Below are 22,313 nucleotides of genomic sequence, written 5' to 3' on the forward strand. Positions count from 1 at the left end.
TCAAAACGTCACTTCCGCCCATACCTCTTAAAAGATATATTTTTTTTAAATGTCAGATTTCTTTTTTTTTTCCATTTTAGCCCAAATATAAGATCTGAGGACTTTTTGACCCCAGATCTCATATTTAGCCACTTCAGGACCGCCGTATTGCCAATGTACGTCAGCACAATGGCACAGGCAGGCACAATCACGTAGATCTACGTGATTGCCTTCCAGCAGGTGGGGGGTCCGATCGGACCCCCTCCCGCTGGTTACGGCGGTCCGGTTTGCTCCAGGAGCGCTCCGTGATGAGGGGATGGCCGTTGGTTTTCGGCCACCCCCTCTGGATCGCTCCTGGCCAATGAGAAGCTTCCTCCCCTGTGTATTGTTTACACAGGAAGGAGGAAGTGATGTCATTCTCCTCGGGGCGGTCTTTTTGACCGGACTACGAGGAGAAGACTAATAGTAAGTGTGCACCAACACTACACTGACATGTAGGTACACACAGGTACACACAGGCACACAAACCCCCCCCCCCCCCCCGATCGCCCCCCCTCCCCCCCCAGTCACAGTGTCACTGATTGCATTGATCATTTCTTTACTGATCAATGCATTCAGTGTCAGTTGTGACAGTAAAAACTGTCAGGACAGTTAGTGTTAGGTCCAGGGTAGCCCCCTAACACCCCCCAATAAAGATTTAACCCCCTGATTGCCCCTAGAGTTAACCCTTTCACCCCCTTTTGCCAGTGTCACTAAGCGATCATTTTTCTGATCGCTGCATGTGTCGCTAGGTAGCTAGTTATTTTTTTAGGTTCACCGCCAGGTTTTTATAGCGCTAGGTACCCCGATATACAACCCAATAATGGTTTTAACCCCCTGATTGCTGCTAGTTAACCCTTTCACCCCCTTTCACCAGCGATCACAGTATAAGTGTCACTGGTGACGCTGGTTAGCCAGTTAGTTATTTAGGTTCCCCGTCAGGTTTTTATATAGCGCCAGGGACCCCCATATACTACCTAATAAAAATTTGAACCCCCTGATTGCCCCTAGTTAACCCTTTCACCACTGATCACCGTATAAGTGTTACGGGTGACTCTGGTTAGTTTGTTTTTTATAGCATCAGGGCACCCACCATTTATTACCCAATAAAGGTTTAACCCCCTGATCACCCGGTGGGTGATATCAATTAGGTTTTAGGGTCAGGGTCTGCGTCGCCCCAGGCAGCGCTAGGTTAGTGCCAGTACCGCTAACACCCACACGCAAAGCATACACCTCCCGTAGTGGTATAGAATCTGAACAGATCAATATCTGATCTGATCAGATCTATACTAGCGTCCCCAGCAGTTTAGGGTTCCAAAAAAACGCATTGTTAGCGGGATCAGCCCAAATACCTGCTGGCACCTGCGTTTTGCCCCTCTGCCCAGCCCACCCAAGTGCAGTATCGATCGATCACTGTCACTTACAAAACACTAAACACATAACTGCAGCGATCGCAGAGTCAGGCCTGATCCCTGCCATCGCTAACAGGTTTTTTGGTAGCATTTTATATTCAAATCCGGAAGGCAGTGCTTGGTTTTCGGGGTCCCGTACGTGGCTAGGCTCCCAAAAAGTCCCCCACATGTGGTATCCCCGTACTCGGGAGAAGCAGCAGAATTTATTTTGGGGTGTAATTTGACTCATGCCCATAGCATGTGTGAGCAATATATCATTTAGTGACAACTTGGTGCAAAAAAAAAAAAAAGTTTGTAATATTCCCGCAACTTGTGGCAAAATATAAAATATTCCATGGACTCAACATGCCTCTCAGTAAATAGCTTGGGGTGTCTACTTTCCAAAATGGGGTCATTTTGGGGGGTTTTGTGCTATTTTGGCATTTTATGGCCTTCGAAACTGATAGGTAGTGAGGAGTTAAATCAAAAATTTGCACCCTTAGAAATCCTGAAGGTGGTGATTGGTTTTCGGGGTGCCGTGCGCGACTAGACTCCCAAAAAGTCCCACACATGTGGTATCCCCATACTCGGGAGAAGTAGCGGAATATATTTTGGGGTGCAATTCCACATATAACCATGGCATGTGTGAGCAATATATCATTTAGTGACAACTTTTTGTAAAAAAAAATTTTTTTTTTTGTCATTATTCAATCCCTTAGGACAAAAAAAATAAATATTCAATGGGCTCAACATACCCATCAGCAATTTCCTTGGGGTGTCTACTTTCCAAAATGGGGTCATTTGGGGGGGGATTTGTACTGCCCTGCCATTTTAGCACCTCAAGAAATGAGATCGGCAGTCATAAATTCAAAGCTGTGTAAATTCCAGAAAATGTACTCTAGTTTGTAGACGCTATAACTTTTGCGCAAACCAAAAAATATACGCTTATTGACATTTTTTTTACTAAAGACATGTGGCTGAATAAATTTTGCCCTCAATGTATGACTAAAATTTAGTTTATTCGATTTTTCTTATAACAAAAAGAAGAAAATATATTTTTTTTTCAAAATTTTCGCTCTTTTTCCATTTATATCGCAAAAAAAAAAAAAAAAAAAAAAAAAAAAAACGCAGAGGCAATCAAATACCATCAAAAGAAAGCTCTATTTGTGGGAAGAAAAGGACGCAAATTTCGTTTGGGTGCAATATTGCATGACCGCGCAATTACCAGTTAAAGCAGCGCAGTGCGAAATTGCAAAAAGACCTCTAGTCCTTAAGGTGTTTATTGGTCCGGAGCTGAAGTGGTTAAGAGGACCGGTCATGCTTTTTTCTATTACAAGGGATGTTTACATTCCTTGTAATAGGAATAAAAGTGATCCATTTTTTTATTTATTTTAAAAACAGTGTAAAAATAAATAAAATCAATTAAAATAAATAAGAAAAAAAAAAAAATTTTTTTTAAAGACACCCCGTCACAACGAGCTTGCGCACAGAAGCGGGCGCATACGTGAGTAGCGCCCGCATATGAAAACAGTGGTCAAACCACACGTGAGGTATCGCCGCGATCGGTAGAGCGAGAGCAATAATTCTAGCCCTAGACCTCCTCTAACGCATAAAATGCAACCTGTAGAATTTTTTAAATATCGCTTATGGAGATTTTTGAGGCTAAAAGTTTGACGCCATTTCACGAGCGGGCGCAATTTTGAAGTGTGACATGTTGGGTATCAATTTACTTGGTGTACCATTATCTTTCACAATATAAAAAAAATTGGGCTAATTCTACTGTTGTCTTATTTTTTTTATTCAAAAAAGTGCATTTTTCCCAAAAAAAAAGTGCGCTTGTAAGACCGCTGCGCAAATACGGTGTAAAAAAATGTATTTCAATGACCGCCATTTTATTCTCTAGGGTGTTAGAAAAAAAGACAATATAAAATGTTTGGGGCTTCTAAGTAATTTTCTAGCAAAAAAAACTGTTTTAAACATGAAAACACCAAGTCTGAAAAAGAGGCCTGGTCCTTAAGTGGTTAATAAGAATCATGCCTAAGGGTATAATGTTAATACCAAAGCACAATTTTACAACTTTGACATGTGTTAGTAAAACCGTATATATCACAACTACTTTGTGCGTCGAGGTGGATTATACTGCATTTATTTTTATTTTTTTAAAGGACAATTTGGGCTTTTGTTTGGTGGTAAATGATGGCTTTTATTTTTTACTATTGTAGGAAAACTGGCCCAACATAGAAAAAAAAAATAAAAAAATAAAAAAGGAGGTGTGTGTGTGTGTATATATTATATATATATATATATATATATATATATATATATATATATATATATATATTTATTGTTTCTGCATGTGGACTTGCTATATGGAGACTCCAATCTGTCCACTTTGCTCCTTGTTCCCCGGGGGTGGCTCTCCTTTTCTGCGCTCCCGTCTGCCGCCGTGGCCATATTTGGGTTGCTGGGCAATCTTTAAGTATTCATATTGTTATTTCTAAATGATTTTGTATTAAATGGATGCCATGTTGTAATGTGCTTAAATATGTATATTTATATATTTCCTTCATGTGAACTGCTCCTGAAGAAGCGCCATCTTAAGGGCGGAACATGTTGAGCTACTTTGTCAACTAAAATTGGACCGTCACGCCTTACATTACTCCTGGGACAAAACCCAACACATTTTGAATCAATTTCCTACATTTAATACTGGAATTAATGGCTTTGTATTATATTTTAGTATTTTATACTCAATCATGAGCCTTATTGGAGAATGTTAGTGATCAGGCAGGGTGGGCCAAATTAATACTATTTAATATAAATCTCTTTGTTGTGTACATGTAATTGTTTAATCTTTGCTTATCTGTGAAAATCAAATAAAAAATCTATATTAGCTTTTAGATATAATACTCATGTGCCTCTTAAAGTCCACAAAACATTAGTTTCCTTTTTTTCGTAACCTTTTTTTGAAGGGTCACTGTGCACTCACCTGGCATCCAGAGCTCTCCTGCCCCACTCCGAGGACTGTAGAAGGGGTTGCGGTTCCCTCTGACGTCAGCCGGGAGGAGAGAAGGAGAGCCGTGGATAGTCACGTGAACGCTCAGCGATGGTCTTCAGTAAGGTATTGCCTTGCTTCATTTTAATAAAAGAAAGGAAGTGAGTGATACAACAGGTTATGACAGAGGTGATTCTACTAAAGGACAGATTGTTATTTTGAATAGTATGGCAGCAGCAGGGGAGGGGCAGGGAGGACGCAGCGGACACAGAGCTGACAAGCAGGGAGGGAGAGGACAGGAGAGCTGCAGATGACGGAGGCAAGTAACCTGACCACGGTGTCAGGGCTCAGCAGCCATGATACACCATGGTCTGTTCACAGGGGAGAGGGCAGAACCAGGTATTTCAGGTGTTATAGGGGGCAAAATAACAGCACAAGCACGGTGCTGTATAACATTGCTCTAAAGGAGCAGGAGCTTCATTTATTTTTACAGGTTAACAAACACCAAGTTTCTAGCAGGGCTCCACTTTAGTCACGGCCAATTACAACAGTAAAATGCCTTCACATACCATTTAGGTCTTTATGATCACCATTTAATGCTGCCGCTTGGACTTCCTCGTGTCTTTTCCCAAGCTCCCCGGTTTGGGCTTTAGAAGGATCTGCATTAGGAAACACATTCTCCACTTCCTTCTCTATGCCACTGATGTCAAGATTAGAATTTTCTGCTTCCATTGATGACTCGTCTACGAGTTCAATTTCAGTCTGATCTAGGCTGGACTCCTTAGGATCTTGGTCCGCTTCACTCTCTGCTTCATAACTTTTTTCCCCACGAACAGCTGGTACTACTTTCTTCTTTTTAGGACACAAGCCAGTGCTCCAGCGACTCCGCCGTCTACATTTTCTCCTGCCTGCATTTTTCAGGGTAAGGAGGTTGAAATGTTAGTATAAATTTCACTACTAGGAAAAAAGCAAATAAACATTCCCTCCCCCCCCCCCCCCCCCCCAACCAGGATTTACTTGCACCACCTCCGATATACGTCGGCACTTTAAAGAAGAATATCGTTGTTGTGGCAGCAGCTAGCTACCATAACTCCGGTATCATCTTCTTCAGTGAGCGGCCTGGTTCCCGATAAAAGTTGTCTCTGCAGCAGACTTACTGCCAGATCACTTATTGGTGGCAGGAGAGGGCCCCCCACTCCCTGGTGCCCTCCGCCGCAATGATCGGGTCTGCTCCCTGGCTTGGTATGGAGAAGAGTGAGGGGAAGATGGACCCCACCCGTCTCCATACCATTGCAAGGCGGAAGCAACGTCAAAACGTTACTTCCGCCCATAGCTCTTAAAAAGGGACATTTTTTAAATTACACTTTTTTTATTGCATTTTAGTGTAAATACGAGATCTGAGGTCTTTTTGACCATAGATCTCGTATTTAAGAGGTCCCGTCATGCTTTTTTTCTATTACAAAAGGATGTTTACATAATTATTGCACACCAACACTGTATCCACAGTGGAGAATAACTGTTAGGACCCACAGCTTGTGGCTCATAAAAAGCAGTAGTTGGAAAATATTCTGCAGCTTCCAATACAATATCTACTTCTCCCTTGTTTTCCTCCATCTTTTTCCCAAATAGGTTGAATTCTCTGATTCCTGAAGTAGGTGGGCAGAGAAGAGGTGTAGTGTTTTTTGGCCTCAAAGAGCAGCAAAAGTTTTCCAAAGTATTCAGAAATAGTGAGAAGAAAGTCTGCTTTTGTCAGACAGGCAGCATGGAGAGCTAGAGTCAGAGGAGGGAAGCAGTGTAGAACATTTCTCCAGAATAATACCAACACCAATCGGTGTTCTGAGTTTTCTGTAAGTGATCTGCAGAACAAATGTTATTTAGCCCTTTTGTCCCAGCTGCCCTGCCCCTGTGATCTGGATACCCATGGAATGGATGGAGTAGGTATGGGGTTTTGTGTGTTTGGGGTGAAGAGGCCACAGTAACCCAGGCACTGACCGGGTTTTTTGCTGGGTCTCTGTAGAAGAAAGTGGCAGGAATGGCATCAAATGTGATGAGCACATTTTTCGGTCAATAAACCAGAGGTGAAAGTGCATCAACCAGGAAACAACTGCAACTATGTCAACATCCTGAGAGTGGGAAAAACCCACCAAATATAAAAGTAAAATATTTATAAAGAGCCAAAAAGGCACAAGACAAATATAATGGGGAGTAACAATAACTGTGCCAATACATCCATTTGTGTGACAGACACTGCAGGTTGTATATAGCCAGTACTGTCCAAACAGAAGGGATACCCTGTCCTACCTTGTCCATGTTGCTGGGCATTTTAGAGAATCCATGCTTCCTGATGGTTGGCATATCTACAAAATGGATCTGGGAACCATTGAGATGGACCTAAGCCCTGGACCAGTATAACATGTGGAAACATGCCAGGGTGAGTGTCTAACGCAGGATCAAATGCCTGAAGCAAACATTACAAACCGGCCTTGCAGCCCTAGCATGGTCCCAAAGGTCAATACCGATCCAGAAACTGTTAAACAGCCCAGGACATAAGTATTCAAATCTTAAGTGCCTAAGGAAAGAAAAGTTTTTAAAAAAAAGAAAAAGAAAGATGGCCCTTCAATGAAATTAATTTCTTGAAGTAGGATCTTAAGGCTCTGTTCACATCTTGGTGTCCTGAATCATGGGCGGAATCGCTGCAATTCAAAATAGTGGCAAATCGCAGGGTGCCTGCGATTAGGGTGCCATTGGAAGGGACAGGGAATCACATGGGCATCCCGCGATTTGCCATTATTTCGAACTGCGGCGATTCGGAAACGCCAAAGTGTTAATGGATCTTAGTCTTTAACCATGGAATTTTTTGTAGCTCCTTTCAGGCGGCAGACTCTGGAAATAAGTTTAAAAAAAGCTGCAAACACTCCCATTTATAAGCCTTTCCAACCCCCACACACTCAGCTAACCTTGTGGTTTATTTACAGATTCTGGCTTTTAAATGTTTATATAATCAGAGAACGCCATTTTAAATGGGAAAGTGGCTGCAGGGGGAGAGAAATCCCTGCCTGCTGCCACAGGGAGGAGTGCCCTGGTGGAGGGAGGTGATTAGGAGCATGTTACACCCCAAATACAGGTGTAACATATCCATAAAAGGTAAACCTAGCCCTTAATGAAGGACATAGTATAACAATGAAGCGCGTAACTGTAAAATTAAAAACAAAACCATGTGGGGGTGCTAATACTTAAAAAAATATATATATATTTTGTGTTAATTAAAATAGAGCTCAAGCTTGATCTGTGGATGAATTTTTTTTTTTTTTTTTTATGTAGTTCTAAGTGCTTGTATCTTGATATACAACTATGATTTACACATTCATAATTTTGTGTTTAACTTTGAGGATGTACGCCTTACAGGTTTAAATAAACCTTTATTTCAGGCAAAGCTAGACAGGCATTCTTACTGTTGCAATGGTATCCTACTGCTATAACATTTAGGATAAAGGTCTGAACACACCTGTACTGGGTGTACTGGAAGCGAAAGGAGGTGCAGATTGCGTTGCAGTTATTTTGTCACGCTCTGTGTCCGCTTTCTTCCCATCCGGTGTATTTATGTTCTTAGGAAGCACATGGTAATAAGAAGGTGCATATTTTGCAGTGGAGAAACCTAGGTTGAAAAAAGTAATACAGTTTCTATTTGGGAGGAAAAAAGCGATCAAGTACAGATTCAAATAAAAACAAGTAGGGTCCAATACTTGCACTGGAAAGCAAACCTGTGATTTGCCAATAGGAAAACTTGGATGGAAAATTGACTAGTTCAGAAGGGACCAGCTGAATTTCATTCCATGTATAGGCATTAGGGGGGCGACCGATATTCACATTTTTCAAAGTATCGGTAAGAAACGTACCGATTTTACTTCAAGTTATTGTTTTGAATACTTTAAAGTGCAGAGGAGGGGTTTGGGGGTCTTATAAACCCCAGATTCCTCCATAAAAAGGAGTATGGTCACATGCCTATTACTGCCACAAAGATGTTGCATTCCTTAGCAAAAAAAAAAAAACAACAAAAATCGGTATTGTCTGCCCTCAAAAAACTATATTGGTCGACAACTAATAGGCAGGCTGGTTTTATACAAGTTGATACCTCGATCGACTTGAGAACAACCACTGTCGAATTTTCATGCGATTGCAAGTGGTTATAACAGCTAGCAATAATCATTGTATTCTGCTGGCCAGAAAAGGTTCCCCCCACCGGCAGGATACAATAGCACTGCGGGAGGCATTTGTCCATCAACACCGACTGTGGCAGAAAGAAAATCTAGTAAGCCATTTGGCATTTAGTAATCCTATCAATTACGGTACACTACAATATTTGTCTAATGGTCAAATATAATGGTGTGGTACCATCCTGATGAAGAACCGTTCTTGTTCGAGACACATTGAATATTTTAAATTGAAAATTTACTGTGAAAACGACATCTGACAGCAGACAACTGGATGTACCCATTTTTGACAGGACCCCTTCCCCACAGCACTCTCCTTCAGAAGTTGTACAAGTTTGTATAATGTGAAAGATATTACACTGAGTAAATAGATACCCAACATGTTATGCCTTAAACCTGCGCACACTCGTGGAATGGCAAATTTTTTGGGATCGAGTTAGAGGAGGTCTTTCGCTAGAATTATTGCCCTTGTCCTGACGATCGCAGCAATCCCTCACGTGTGATTTGAACACTGTCCCTTTAAAAATAAAAATTCTGATCACTTTTATTGCTGTTACAAGGAATATAAACATCCCTTGTGATAGTAATATGTAGGGATTGGGGGACTAAGACATCGGAGACCGATCAAAGCCGAATCTGGCTTTGTTCGGGACTCTGGCCAGCCGCTGGCTCCCGGTTAGACAGGAGACCCATACCGAGCTGTGGGAGACATCCCCTCCCTAGCCTCATTGGTTACAAGAAAGCTGAAAGTCGTCTTTAAACAACAGTCTCGGGGTGATGCCTGCGGCCATCACCCCGGTACAACCACTTCAACAAAATCACGTACCAGGTATGTGATGCTGCAATGAAGTGATTAACAAAAAGGTTTATTTTTGTGTGTATATTTTTTTGGGTTTGCCAACAAAGTCCCATTAGAAGGGCTGCTTTAAACCTGGCTTTGGTGTTTTTGAAGATTGTGTTCCAAGGCAACACAATTTTTTATTTTCCTGGATTTTGACTTTAAGGTCACACATGCAACAAAACCCATTTAATTGACTTGAATGAGAAACTGGAGGTCAAGGCTCTCAAAAATGGTGTCAGAGGGGTCATTAATATTTTTCCAAACTATAGGATTTTTCTTGTTCTGGATAGAGCTGCAAATATCTTGGAAATGATCCTAGGGTGAACATGCCCTTAGGAGACTTTGACTGGGGATATGCACTATTGGATAAGACCAAAGAGGCCAATAAAACAAAAAACAAAAAAAACACACACACGGAAAGACTTATCAATACAACGGGGATGGAAAAATTATCAAGTAGAACCCATTATTTTAAGAATAATAAAAAAACAAATTAAAAAAAATTGTCTAACCTCTCTTCCTGCGAGATTCCTGGATTTCTTCACAAAGCTTTTCAAATTCTTCATCCAGCTCTTGTTTAATCATTGCATAAACTGTGTCCTTCATAGAACATGCCCTGTGGCGGATCATTCGATCTGGAATAGGGAAGAAGGGATTTGGGGGGGGGGTTAAAAAAAAAAAAAAAAAAGTAAATTGAAGCTTAGAAGTTCCTTGTGAATCAGTAAACTTGGCAATAACTAATTTGTCACTTAGTGGAGTCTGAGAACAAGGAGTACACATTAAGCAATTGCAAACCAATGGGCTTAATGCAGTCACAGTGGTTAATCCTGCATAAAGCACACACTGGAAACATGAAAAAAAAAAAAAAAAAAAAAAAAAAAAAAAAAAAAGAAGAAAGAATGCTCACTAGTACAATATGAAACATGATGTTATGCCGAGTAAATAGATACCCAACTTGTCAAGCTTTAAATTTGCCCACGCTCGTGGATTGGTGACAAAAAGTACAGTACTTAAAAATTTCCATAGGCGATGCTTTAACCATTTCAATACTGGGCACTTTCACCCCCTTTCTGCCCTGTTGCATTTTAAATGACAATTGTGTGGACATACAACACTGTACTTAATGAAAAATGTTATAATTTTTTTTCCCCACAAATAGCTTTCCTTTGGTGATATTTGATCCTCATCCGTTATAAAACGTTGTCCTTCACTGATGAGGCTGCACTGACTGGCACTTATATGCAGCACTGATGGGTACAGATTAGCATCCCCAGTGGGTCTGCATTGATAATCAGCACAGACCACAACCACCCCCCCCCCCCCCCCCCCCATATCAGGAGAGTAGCCGATCGACTCCTCTACACAAGCCTTGCCAGCGTGACTAGAGGAAAAGCCGATAAACTGCACTCCCTGGTTTTTATGTGATGAGCTGTCATGGGACACAGCTGATAACACGGAGCGTGCTCCCACTTATTCTGCTGGTTGTCATGACACCCAGTCAGGATAATACAACCACTTTTCAGCTGTCATTCTGCTATATGGCGGGGGGGGGGGGGGGGGGGGGGTGGGGTGGGGGGGGGAAGTGGTTAAATGCCTTTACAGGTTACAGAGGAGGTCTAGTGCTAAATTATTCTTGATCCAACGTTCGCGCGGATACCTCACACGTGGGGTACAAACATCGTTTACATATGCACGTGTTTCTGCAGAGGGATGGGAGCACTTTAAATTTTGATTTTAATCACTTATTTCTATTACAAAGATTGTAAACATCCCTTGTAATAGAAATAAGGAAGACAGACAGGTCTACTTTATGAAGAGATTTGGGGTCAAAAAGACTCCAATTATCTTTGAGAGACAGAGCGAGCGCAACAAGTGGATATAGTTCATTGCATGTTGCACTGGGGTTAAACAATGTCCAGGGTTTGTGGTTAGTTCTGATTGCATAGATACCTTGGTTGTATGTGTTGCAGACTTTCCAAAGACTAAAAATTTAATTTTACACCATTTTCTTCAACACAAATGTCAGATTTTTTAAAACACTTTGTAAGCTAAAGTGGAATTATGTCCCATTTCACCAATTATATATGGTGGTGTTCATAAAACCAAGATCCACCATGTGACTAGATTTGAATAAAAACAAGATCCATCAACAAACTACTAAATCCCACCAACACCTTAGTACATCCACCCACAGGAGTTTAAAAGTAGATGGCGAAGTCCTATTCAAACTGCCCAGTCAAGTCAGACCAAATACAAGGGGGATGTTCAACAAATGGAAAGTAGTCTAGTAGCTCACCTCCTGGGTCCTTGTCTGGATTGTACTCCAGTGCATTACTGCAGATAAGATCAATGTCCTTTAGGTATTCTTTCACAGTGTGATATTTGTGCAGATCAATTTTGCTTATAACAGTTGAGAGGTCCATAGGCTGGGCAATCACTGTGACATAATCTGGAACCTGAGAAATTTTAGAAAATGAAAGGCATTATCAGACTTTACATCCAAACCTCCATCACTCTCTGTAGAGCAAGTCACTATTGTTTAGGTTTTTCCTGCAGTAAGAAAAATAGGGCTTTTGAACTAACTGTAAAAATCTCTTTGGTGTCTTTTGAGGGACACAGAAGTCTTACCTTAGGGAGGTCCAAAATCAGTCAAACTGTGGGGGTGGGCAACACATCAAACAAAAGTCAACAGGCCCAACAAAACAGAAGACAGTCTGCAGCTCAAAAAGCCCCCTGAAAGACCTTACACCTGAAGCTGGCATCAGATTGGGGCAGCAATATCCACCTGGTAAAACTTGAGACTGAACAGAAGACCGGGTGGCAGTCTTGCTAATCTGAGAAATAGTGGATTGATGCCAGAAAGCCCAACAATCACTCACAGACCTAGTAGAGTGCATCTTGACTGCAAATAGTGAAACCCAATTTTTCAGAACATAAGTTTAGATGATTGCCTGAGCCACCTAGAGATGATTGTCCAACTGAATGACCCTCCATCAGGATGGTCAACACTGCAGAAGACAGCCAGACTGCTCAAAACTCAAGGATGAGGATTGGGAGAGGAGACTTCTCAGATGACCAAAGACAAGAAAATGCCCTGTATTAATAGCAGGGGATAACATGGAGAAAGCTCCCCAAATACTCCCTTTCCCAAGCAAGCTTGGTCAGAGGAAGCATGAGTTGGCCATGTCCACATCCCTCTGATCTAACAGCCCCAGAAACAGAGGATGCCATGCACAGGCAGTGACACTACCCCACCTGGACTTGGCATCTGGTCAATCTAGCGAACTCATATCCAGCAGTGACTTTTCATTCCAGAAGCATCGGCAAGAGACACGAGAAGAGGAGGATCCAGGCTGCTCTGTGCAAAAAACTCTGCCCAAAGCAGGCAAGTATAACATGTTTTTTTTTTAATTTAAACTTTACCATCACTTTAATATAAACGTGCGATTTAAAATGTTAAAACTTGCCCAATCAAACCCCAAATAGACCTGCTCAAGTGCATTGAAAAGCTTTCACAGTATGCAAAACCCTGAAAGCTGTCTGTGCCCAGTGTTGTAAAAAAAAAAATAAAATAAAATAAAAAAGTTTTTGAATTGACATTCCAATCATTTCACCATTTCAGTCTGCAGCTCAAAAAGCATGCAAGTCATACAGACATGAATCCCAATTACCTCCTCGAGGTCCACTGGCTTAGTAAAAGCCCTGAATCGTTTATCAATAGCGATTCGGTGGGTAACATCCCTCAGAAAGACCCTCAGTTCACGGAGCGTGTCTTCCTCCTGCGCTTCCAATCGTTTTAGCTCCTCGGTAGTAAGTGGGCGGGGCTCAGGTGGTGGAGCCACTGGCAGCACCTCAAGAGCTTGGAGAACTGATAAAAAATAAAAAACACACATGGTAACTTTGCTGTAAGGATACCTTTATTTTATTGTTAAGGCTACAAGATGAGACTAACCTGCCTTCCTTTTGGAAGTTGGTGGCTTAGCAGCTTGGTTCAAAATAAGATCCCGAAAGAAAGCTTTCCTGTCTTCCTTGTCTGGTAACTCAACATTGAAGACCTCCTTATAATCATCCAGAAACAGATCTTGTAACTAAAAAAGGAAAGCAGATCAGTTATTCCAAGGCTGGTAAAATATTGTTTCCACATATTTATGGGAAACCTATACTTGTGTAGCGGTGCCCCTGTGGGGTCGCTGTGAGTTTCAGCATCCACACATCACCCTGCTTGGTCAGACATCCATTTTAGGCACACTTTCTCCAATTAATGAACAATCTCTTGCTTGTTTTTATTAGTGTGTGAAGGAATGTAATGAACATAATGATAATCATAAAAATGCCCATTTTCTTATGTGTATACATGTTTCTGTGCAACTCATTATATAGTAAACAGCTCAGCTCTGCTTGTGAACTAAAGATGGCGACTGCCCCCCATTGCCCTCGCATTGGAGGTATGAGGCAGCAAGGAGAAGACCCAGCAACAACCAAGCCTCAGCATAAAGTTTCTGCATTCCTCTTGTATTTCAGCTAATAAGATGTACCCTTTAGACCAGGGGTTGACAAATTAGCTTGGAATCTAGGAGCCAGCTAAAAAAGTTAGGAGCCGGGTCCGTGACGGCGATCTGGACCTGTCGCTGGCCTGACATGGAGACGAGTGAGGGGAAGATAGCCCCAAGCCCCTCACCTGTCTCCAAGTCATTGCCCATAGCTCTTAGAGGGACATTTTATTTGTTTTATTTTTTTTTCAAATGACTATTTTTTTTTTTTTATTGCATTTTAAATGTAAATATGAGATGTGAGGTCTCTCTGACCCCAGATCTCATATATAAGAGGACCTGTCATGCTTTTTTCTATTACAAGGGATTTTTACATTCCTTGTAATAGGAATAAAAGTGACACACATTTTTTTTTTTAAAACAGTGAAAAAAAAAAGAATAAAAGTTAAAATAATAAAAAAAAAAAAAAAAATTTTTTAAATGCGCCCTGTCCCGCCAAGCTTGCGTGCAGAAGCGAACGCATATATGAAAGCAATGTTCAAACCACACATGTGAGGTATCGCTGCGATCGGTAGAGTAAGAGCAATAATTCTAACCCCAGACCGTCTCTGTAACTCAAAATGTGCAACCTGTAGAATTTTTTTAAACGTCGCCTATGGAGATTTTAAAGGGTAAAAGTTTGTCGCCATTCCATGAGCGGGCGCAATTTTGAAGCATGACATGTTGGGTATCAATTTACTCGGCGTAACATTATCTTTCACAATATAAAAAAAAATTGGGCTAACTTTACTGTTGTCTTTTTTTTTTATTAAATAAATTATTTTTTCCATCACAGAAGGGAATAGCATCACAGAAGGCCTCAAAGCCGGGGGCTCAATTACCGGCCGCCGGCGGCGCGGCCCGACGCAAATCACGCTGGGGGTGTCCACGGAGACAGGATACCCCCAGCTGTGCTGCCCCAGGCGCCAGTCGCTAATTCTAGTCGCCAATGCGACCTGGCGCCCGGGTTTTGTCGAGCCCTGCTTTAGACTGACCACATTTACATAGTATCATCTACTGTTCTTTGTGTATAAAACATTAGGCACCGCCCTGCAATAAACAGATGTGGAAGTAATCAAACTGAGCAGACATGTCAGAGTGGTTGCTTCCGGCGTGCAAGCACATCTTCACTTTATAATTAGAACCAGCAGCAGATATCCAATTTGAACCCGATTGAGGTTTTTCACCATCACAAGAGGATTAAACTTGGATTTGGACATGGGATGCCCAATGGATAAATCTTGCTTAATGGAAATAAAGTTGGTTGATATCTAAAGTGACAGTCTCTTGCTTCTCATCTCCTCCAGCACACTACTTGAGATCACTTGCTTTCCTCCACTGTCCAATTCTAGATTTATGATCACCGTTAGCACACGGCTAGGCCTCATTGAATAATCCTAACATTTTCCTAGTAGCCTTTTGCAGGCGGGGGTCTGGCAGGCGTTCATAATGGGCACTGATTGGCATACATTGTGGTATCCCTGGTGCCCCCCCTCCCCCTCAGGAGAGCCACCGATCGGCTCTCCTCTACTCGTGTCTGTTAGAGAGTGAGGAAAAGCCAATAAACAGCTCTTCCTGTTTACATCGTGATCAGCCATGATTGGACACGGCTGATCACATGGTAAAAAGCCTCCGTCAGAGGCGCTTTACTGAGATCGGTGTGTTAGACTGACGCGCCACACCACCGATCACTGGGATGCACGTCCCCATAGGCGCACGCCAGCAATTATCCTGCTGGACGTCATACGATGCCCAGTCAGGATAACAGAACCGCCCGGCCGTCATTCTGCTATAGGCCGGGTGGGAAGTGGTTAAGGGCTGTCTGAAGGAAGGAAGGATCAATGACACCTTCTAATGGATCTCAAAATTGAATTTTTATTACCTAAATGCATTCTCTGCAGGACCCCCCCCCCCTCCACTTACCTGATCCCAATCAAACACTGCCCATGAGAAATGGCTCTCTCCACCCCTTCTCCTCACATGACATGGGGGGCAGCAGTGGGAGCCATTGCCAGCCTGTGAGGAGAAAGCAGGAGCAAGGCCAAACTACATTCTGTGTTCCTGGACACACAGAGCATGGCTCGGTACCTAGCCTGCATCAGCGCCACCATAGCAAGTGGCTTTCTATGGGGGAGCTCACTTAAAAAAGGTAAAATCCACATAAATTGTTTTAGACAGTGAAAATACAACTATAGACCCAGGGACAAGGAGGAAAGGACTCCCAAGTAAATATTCCCTGGAATCCAGTCCTGCTAGGCTAAAACAAAGATAAAACACAGATATTGTAACGGCCAACCTGCCAATACTACAGCAGTTGCCAGTCCGTGGATTCAGTATAGTGACTTGCTAACCCGGAACAAGCAAGCAGGTTCAAAAGTCAGTGTCTAATCTGCATACTTAATGCAGGTCTGTGTCCAAATGTATTTAACTCACTGGATCAGAATGACAGACAGGGAACTTGCATATTTATACTGCAAAAGATGACTTCACATACCTAGCAGTACTGCCTTCTCAATCTAATGCAAGTTTTTTTTTAGTCTTGCCAGATTAGAAGAATAAAAAAAAATAATCAAAATGATTGGATGAAAAGAAATGTTGGGCCTCATTGGATGGTACTTTAAAAATTAGGCTTAATTGCATAATGGTTTATAAATTATTAAGGTCTAACCCAGCTTGAAATGTGAAGGTAAAGATATTAGCTAGACAAGAAGGAAATAATCTTATATCAAAACTAGCTATTTTCTCCATAACTATTATTCTTATCTAGAATACAGGTATTACCTCCGAGTCTAGATCACCATATTCCATGTCACTTGTTGCCAACAGGAGGATTGGAGAAAACGATGGTATACTTCTGATTAGTGTGAGAAATGTTGCTTTCAAGGTAATGCCAACTGTCTCCCACCATAGATGAATGTGTGGAATATACAGAATGCTAGGAACAGTCCGTCTTGCTTCACGAAAGAGCTGGATCAGAAGGGAGAAAAGTTGTTCACAGTTAAGCTCAAGTCATTCCATTCAGTGTCATCTAACTACATTCACAGAGTCGGCATATTTTAGGATAGCATGGTTTCATTGCAACGGTCTCAAGTAATCCTTGCTATAGAATTCTGTAGAGCAGAACATCCCAAAGGGTCTCTGCAACCCGAGATTAAATGAAGGGGGCCACAAAACACAAAGCTGGATGAGAACACCAAAAACTCCAAGTGAACAGGAATTGGGAATTATGGCAGCAACATCTTACTGTTGAGTATTTGAGACACAAGGAAAAGGCTAGTGGTGCGCCATAATGAAAACTGGACTAAAACCCAAAATTCAGGATGCACTTAGCTGAAAACCAAAATGGACTTTTTTTTTTTTTTTTTTTATATAAAACTGCATTGTATTTGACTTTTTCATTAAGATCATGAATTTAAATGAATATGACTTTATTCTTGGCCATTATCAGCATCTTTTCAGCCGATAACTGCTTACTGTGGGAGCTGCCTAAGCAATTTTGCATTTAAAAAAGGAGTAAAAAGAAAGAAAACAAAAAAAAAAAAAAGAAACACACACCTCCAGAAAAATGCATCCCGTTAAATTCTATGCATGTCTTCACTCTGGTCCGCTGTGGCGTTGCCGCATTTTTTGGTGCATATTTGGTCAGTAATCACTTGCCGACTAGCTGCCGTCATTATACTGCGGCAGGTTGGCACAATCCTGTTAACAGTCGTAGCTGTACGTCGGCGCCTTTAAGCGGGATAGCAGGCACGCGCCCGCTGCAATGCGGGGGTGCTGATGGTTGTGGCAGATCCGGGCACGAGATGCAGAACAGGGATGTGTGTGTGTAAACACACACACACACACACACACACACACCTCTGTTCTGTGAGGAGAGGCAGATTGTGAGTTCCTAATAGCTAGGAACCACAATCTGTCATCCCCTATAGTCAAGTCCTCTCCCCCCACAGAACACAGTTAAGATGGCTCTCTAGTGTTAACCCCTTCCCTGCCAGTGACATTTATACATTAAACAGTGCATTTTTATAGCACTGATCGCTGTATAAATTGTCAGTCGTCCCAAAAATGTGTCAAAAGTGTCCGATGTGTCTCCCATAATGTCGCAGTCCTGATAAAAATAGAAAATCGCCATTACAAAAAAATTATATATAATAAAAATGCCATAAAACTATACCCTATTTTGTAGACACTACAAACGTTTGCGCAAATCAATCTATATAATCTTATTGCGATTTTTATTACCAAAAATATGTAGAATACATATTGGCCTAAACTGAGAGAAAAAATTTGCTTTAAAAAAATAAAAAAAATCAACTGGGCATATTATGGCAAAAAGTACAAAATAGGTATTTTTTTTTTCAAAATGGTCGCTTTTTTTGTTTATAGCGCAAAAAATAATAAACCACAGAGATGATCAAATACCACTAAAAGAAAGCTCTATTTGTGGGGTGGGGGGAGGACATCAATTATATTTGGGCGCAATTGTGAGTTAAAATGTTGCATCGCAAAAACTGGCCTGGTCATTGAGCAGCCAAATCTTCCGGGGCTGAAGTGGGTTCAAAAAATAAAATAAAAAAGAGGAACGCAGTGTTTTTTTTTTTTAATGTAGCCATTATCGGCTTCCCCCCCCCCCCCCCCCCCATCAAAACGATAACCTTATTTTTTGGCGGCCTTCATATCGAACCATCCCTAGAAAAGGAATTTATAAACAAGCATTCACAATGAAAGCATTACAAAAGATGAAAGACCAAAGTAGACAGACATAAAAGAAATGTAAATTGAGAAGAGCTCTACTGCAAAGTTAAAAGGCAAACGCAGGCTGCAATGTCCTCCTGTTTGAAAATACAACTCTGATTGGCAGAGGGCATTTATAAACATCGCTGCTCTTTATGAACTGCATTTTTAAAGCCGTGGTATGGCCATACTTATGTTTTTAATATTTCCCCTAAATTAATTTACCTTGTAATGCAAAACATCTCCAACATTTATTCTGTTCGTTAGAACATGGTTAAAAGTTTAGCAAAGATAATAAAAGGTTTAAATTACCTGTGCACAAGTTTCTTCTGGAGAAGTTACACTAACCCCGAAAAGCACAGCCAAATCCAATGTGTAGACGGTGAACTTTTCCAGAGTGTGTATGAGTGCTGGAGCCAAGTGCGTACCCTGACCCAGGCCTGGCTTCCCACAGATCAGAAACCTAGGCCTGTACGAAGTGGGCTGATGATAGGCGTTCCTGATCAATATATAAAAGAGACAGTGTTACTCCAACTCTTGTAACTATACAAGGAATAGAAAATTTCTTAGGTTTTAAAACCGGGGGGTAGAGTTCTCCAAACAGAAAAAAATTTTAATAAAAAAAAATTGATCCAGCAGAAATAATGGTTTAATCCTAAAACTTTTGCAGAGGCAAATATGAAGTATCAACAATAAAGAAAAAGAACAGAGTGCAATAATCACCATGCACTTAAACCCTTTGGTGCAGAGCATATGCAAATATGCGACCCACTCGACTTTTTTCAGTGGGGCCGCTCATCTGTCTGTGCTGGGAGGCGTCATGCGGCACGCTCCCAGCACAGAGACCGGGGCCTCAGGGAAAGCCCCGAACTTATGATTGGGACCCAGAACTCCTTATTCTGGGTCATCTGATCACTGCGATAGCCTCCGATTGGCTATCACAACGATCAGTCACTGTTAAGTCTGCCCCCCCCCGTGTTTCTCACCGAATTGAGGAGCGATACATCATCCCTCTCTTTGCAGAGAGAAAAAATAAAATACCCATATCAAAGTCTGATCTCGGTCAGTGCTAGGGTTAGGGTCAGCATATTTTTTTTTTTAATTAGTGCCAGTGTGCTTTAGCTAGGATAAAAACTCAAAATGTGCACTATTGTTTAAGGGCTGTACTACAAGTACAAACAAAATATGTGGTATTGCTGTGATCATCAGGAGAAGACTTTATTTTGGGTTGTGCTTTGGTGGAAGGTTATGGTAGTAGAAAGAAATATACAGCCGAAAAAAAAAAAAAAAAATGAATTTTATATATATATATATATATATATATATATATATATATATATATATATATATATATATATATATATATATATATATATATATATATATATATTTTTTTTTTTTTTTTTTTTACTATGTTGGGCCCGTTTTCCTGCAATAGTAAAAAATAAAAGCTATAAATTTACCAAACGAAAGGCCAATTTGTCCTTAAAATAAATAAATAAATAAAATGCAGTATAATCCACCTCGACGCACAAAGTAGTTGTGATATATACGGTTTTACTAACACATGTCAAAGTTGTAAAATTGTGCTTTGGTATTAACATTTTACCCTTAGGCATGAAGGAGGAGTAAAAAGTGGTTCTAGTGTCACATTTTTCTTTTTTTATTCTTTATTTTAATTTTATAAGTAAAAAGCATACAGATTACTTTTTACAAACAGTTCTTAGTCAGTTTTACTTAACATCATATATTAGAACTCTCTCTCCCCTCCCCCCAATACCACATATCATAATGCAGTCTCTGCATTAAGGTTATAAAAAAAAAAAAAAAAAAAAAAAAAAAAGGAGGGGTTTGATTATTGCAGTATAGGGTATAAGCAAACTCCTTCACCGGTTTTAGGCAATAGTGAAGGAGATATTAATTAGAATTAACATTACTTATCTCTGCAAGTCAGTGCATCAGATTCATAAGATTACTTACACATTTAGGTGAATAAACGGGCGATTTTCTTTTGGTTTGCCATTTGGTAGTTTATTGATTATCCCATTTTCAAACACAGAGGGACCTTCATCTTCGCTATAAATCAGATCTTCATCCAACAAATCTATGCCAAGTACTTAAATATACAAGAAAAAAAAAATATATAAGTGAAGGAGATACTTACAAGTGACCTTGGTACAAAGTAGTAGCAGTGTTCTTGCTCTGCCCACTGGGCTTCCATTCAGTTTACTGGTGTTTATGTGCATGTTAGTTTTCGTGATTTACACCAAGCTAGTTATATGCAGAGTGTAGGCGCCACCTAATGTTGCCTTTCTGGTATAGCTTTGCCATTTGTAGAAGTTACCTATTGTATTTTCTTAGAATGTGTTAATAAAGTTGTTAAGAACCAGTGCATTCTGGGAGAAATCTCCAGAGGAAGGGAGTCAGCTTCCATTTAAAGAATCTACAGCAACACGGTAAGGCATGCTTTCTTCAATCTCTTGTCATCACCGCTCAGCAAGCTTAAAAATTTCACCTGGCTTGTTCCAATAAATCCAAGATCAAAACAATAAGGTATCTGAAGTTTATGGAGCAGAGTGGTTTAGCTCTCTGTCCTAGAGACAGAACAGCCCTCACATTTCAATATTTGATTGTCAAGTAAAAGCAGTTGACACTCATGGAAAGGAAGACTCTCTCTCTCTCTCCAGACATAACACAATAGTTCTGTGGGAGAGATTCCCCTCATCAACAGTCAGTGAAATCATATAGAGTATAAAATAAAAAGGTTATGGCGCTAAACCCTATCAGTGGTGTGTTAAATTGACCTATCACCACAAACTGGTGTTATTTAAAAAGAAATGCTATTAACAATAGCGTGCAAAAATTTCCTAAAACAATTTTGTATATATCCTATAAGTATATATGCTAAAAGTATATCCTTGAAAAAAAACCTAAAAAATATATGTGTGATCAATATTGAATCAAAATGTGTGTTCCATCATAATTAAATCCAAAATAGATATTAAATTATCTTATACGTGTCAGCATACTATGAGTGAATACCAAAAATATAATAAACATTCATTTAGATATACAAAATAGGTGAAAATGTTGTTAGTATCCAACAGTGTGCTAGTTCAGAAAAAACTGTGCAAATACGTGCAAAGAAAGTGCAGAAAAAAGCGACTAGGGATCAGAACAACCAGGGATCAGAAATATGTTCAACTAATAATCGCATGAAGACGCATACATGTCCAATATAAGTCCAAAGTTAATGTTTGGCTTAATAATACTGCCTCCTCAGACTATTGCTGTAATTGATGCGTAAAGTCAATAGGGAATATTTCATTCACTCGTGCAAACGTTGTGTGCACTCATTTGAACGGATAGAGAGGAACGGCTGAGTTTTTTCCACATGCATATGCTTTTAATGTCAAATGTGAGTAGTTTTTTATACAAATAAACGAACGATCTGGTTAAGAATGTATTACACTATGGATATGTCTTTTCTCATATATAATTAACGTTGGAGACCACACGGACGGAATAGTGAAACTTCACCCAGTGCACCAGCAGCAGCCAGAGAGCAACACAGTGGCTTACATTGTGAAGGTC

At 40.6% G+C, this 22,313-nt stretch overlaps 1 protein-coding gene across 1 annotated transcript in view; it reads right to left on the reverse strand.

The window, feature by feature from the left end:
- ATAD2 (ATPase family AAA domain containing 2) overlaps nucleotides 1-22,313 on the reverse strand; it is an 89,643-nt gene that overhangs the window by 16,872 nt on the left and 50,458 nt on the right. Inside the window, exons 17-25 of the mRNA XM_077493290.1 lie at nucleotides 20,700-20,835; nucleotides 19,032-19,218; nucleotides 16,767-16,952; nucleotides 13,409-13,544; nucleotides 13,128-13,324; nucleotides 11,753-11,912; nucleotides 9,969-10,091; nucleotides 7,910-8,059; nucleotides 4,974-5,312 (exon numbers count right to left, since the gene is read on the reverse strand). Coding sequence (XP_077349416.1) covers nucleotides 4,974-5,312; nucleotides 7,910-8,059; nucleotides 9,969-10,091; nucleotides 11,753-11,912; nucleotides 13,128-13,324; nucleotides 13,409-13,544; nucleotides 16,767-16,952; nucleotides 19,032-19,218; nucleotides 20,700-20,835 — 1,614 coding nt within the window. The remainder of the gene's footprint in view (nucleotides 1-4,973; nucleotides 5,313-7,909; nucleotides 8,060-9,968; nucleotides 10,092-11,752; nucleotides 11,913-13,127; nucleotides 13,325-13,408; nucleotides 13,545-16,766; nucleotides 16,953-19,031; nucleotides 19,219-20,699; nucleotides 20,836-22,313) is intronic.

Source organism: Lithobates pipiens, unplaced genomic scaffold (genome assembly GCF_037356315.1).
Source record: "Lithobates pipiens isolate NorthernLeopardFrog02 unplaced genomic scaffold, aLitPip1_a1.2 Scaffold_19, whole genome shotgun sequence".
NCBI lineage: Eukaryota > Metazoa > Chordata > Amphibia > Anura > Ranidae > Lithobates > Lithobates pipiens.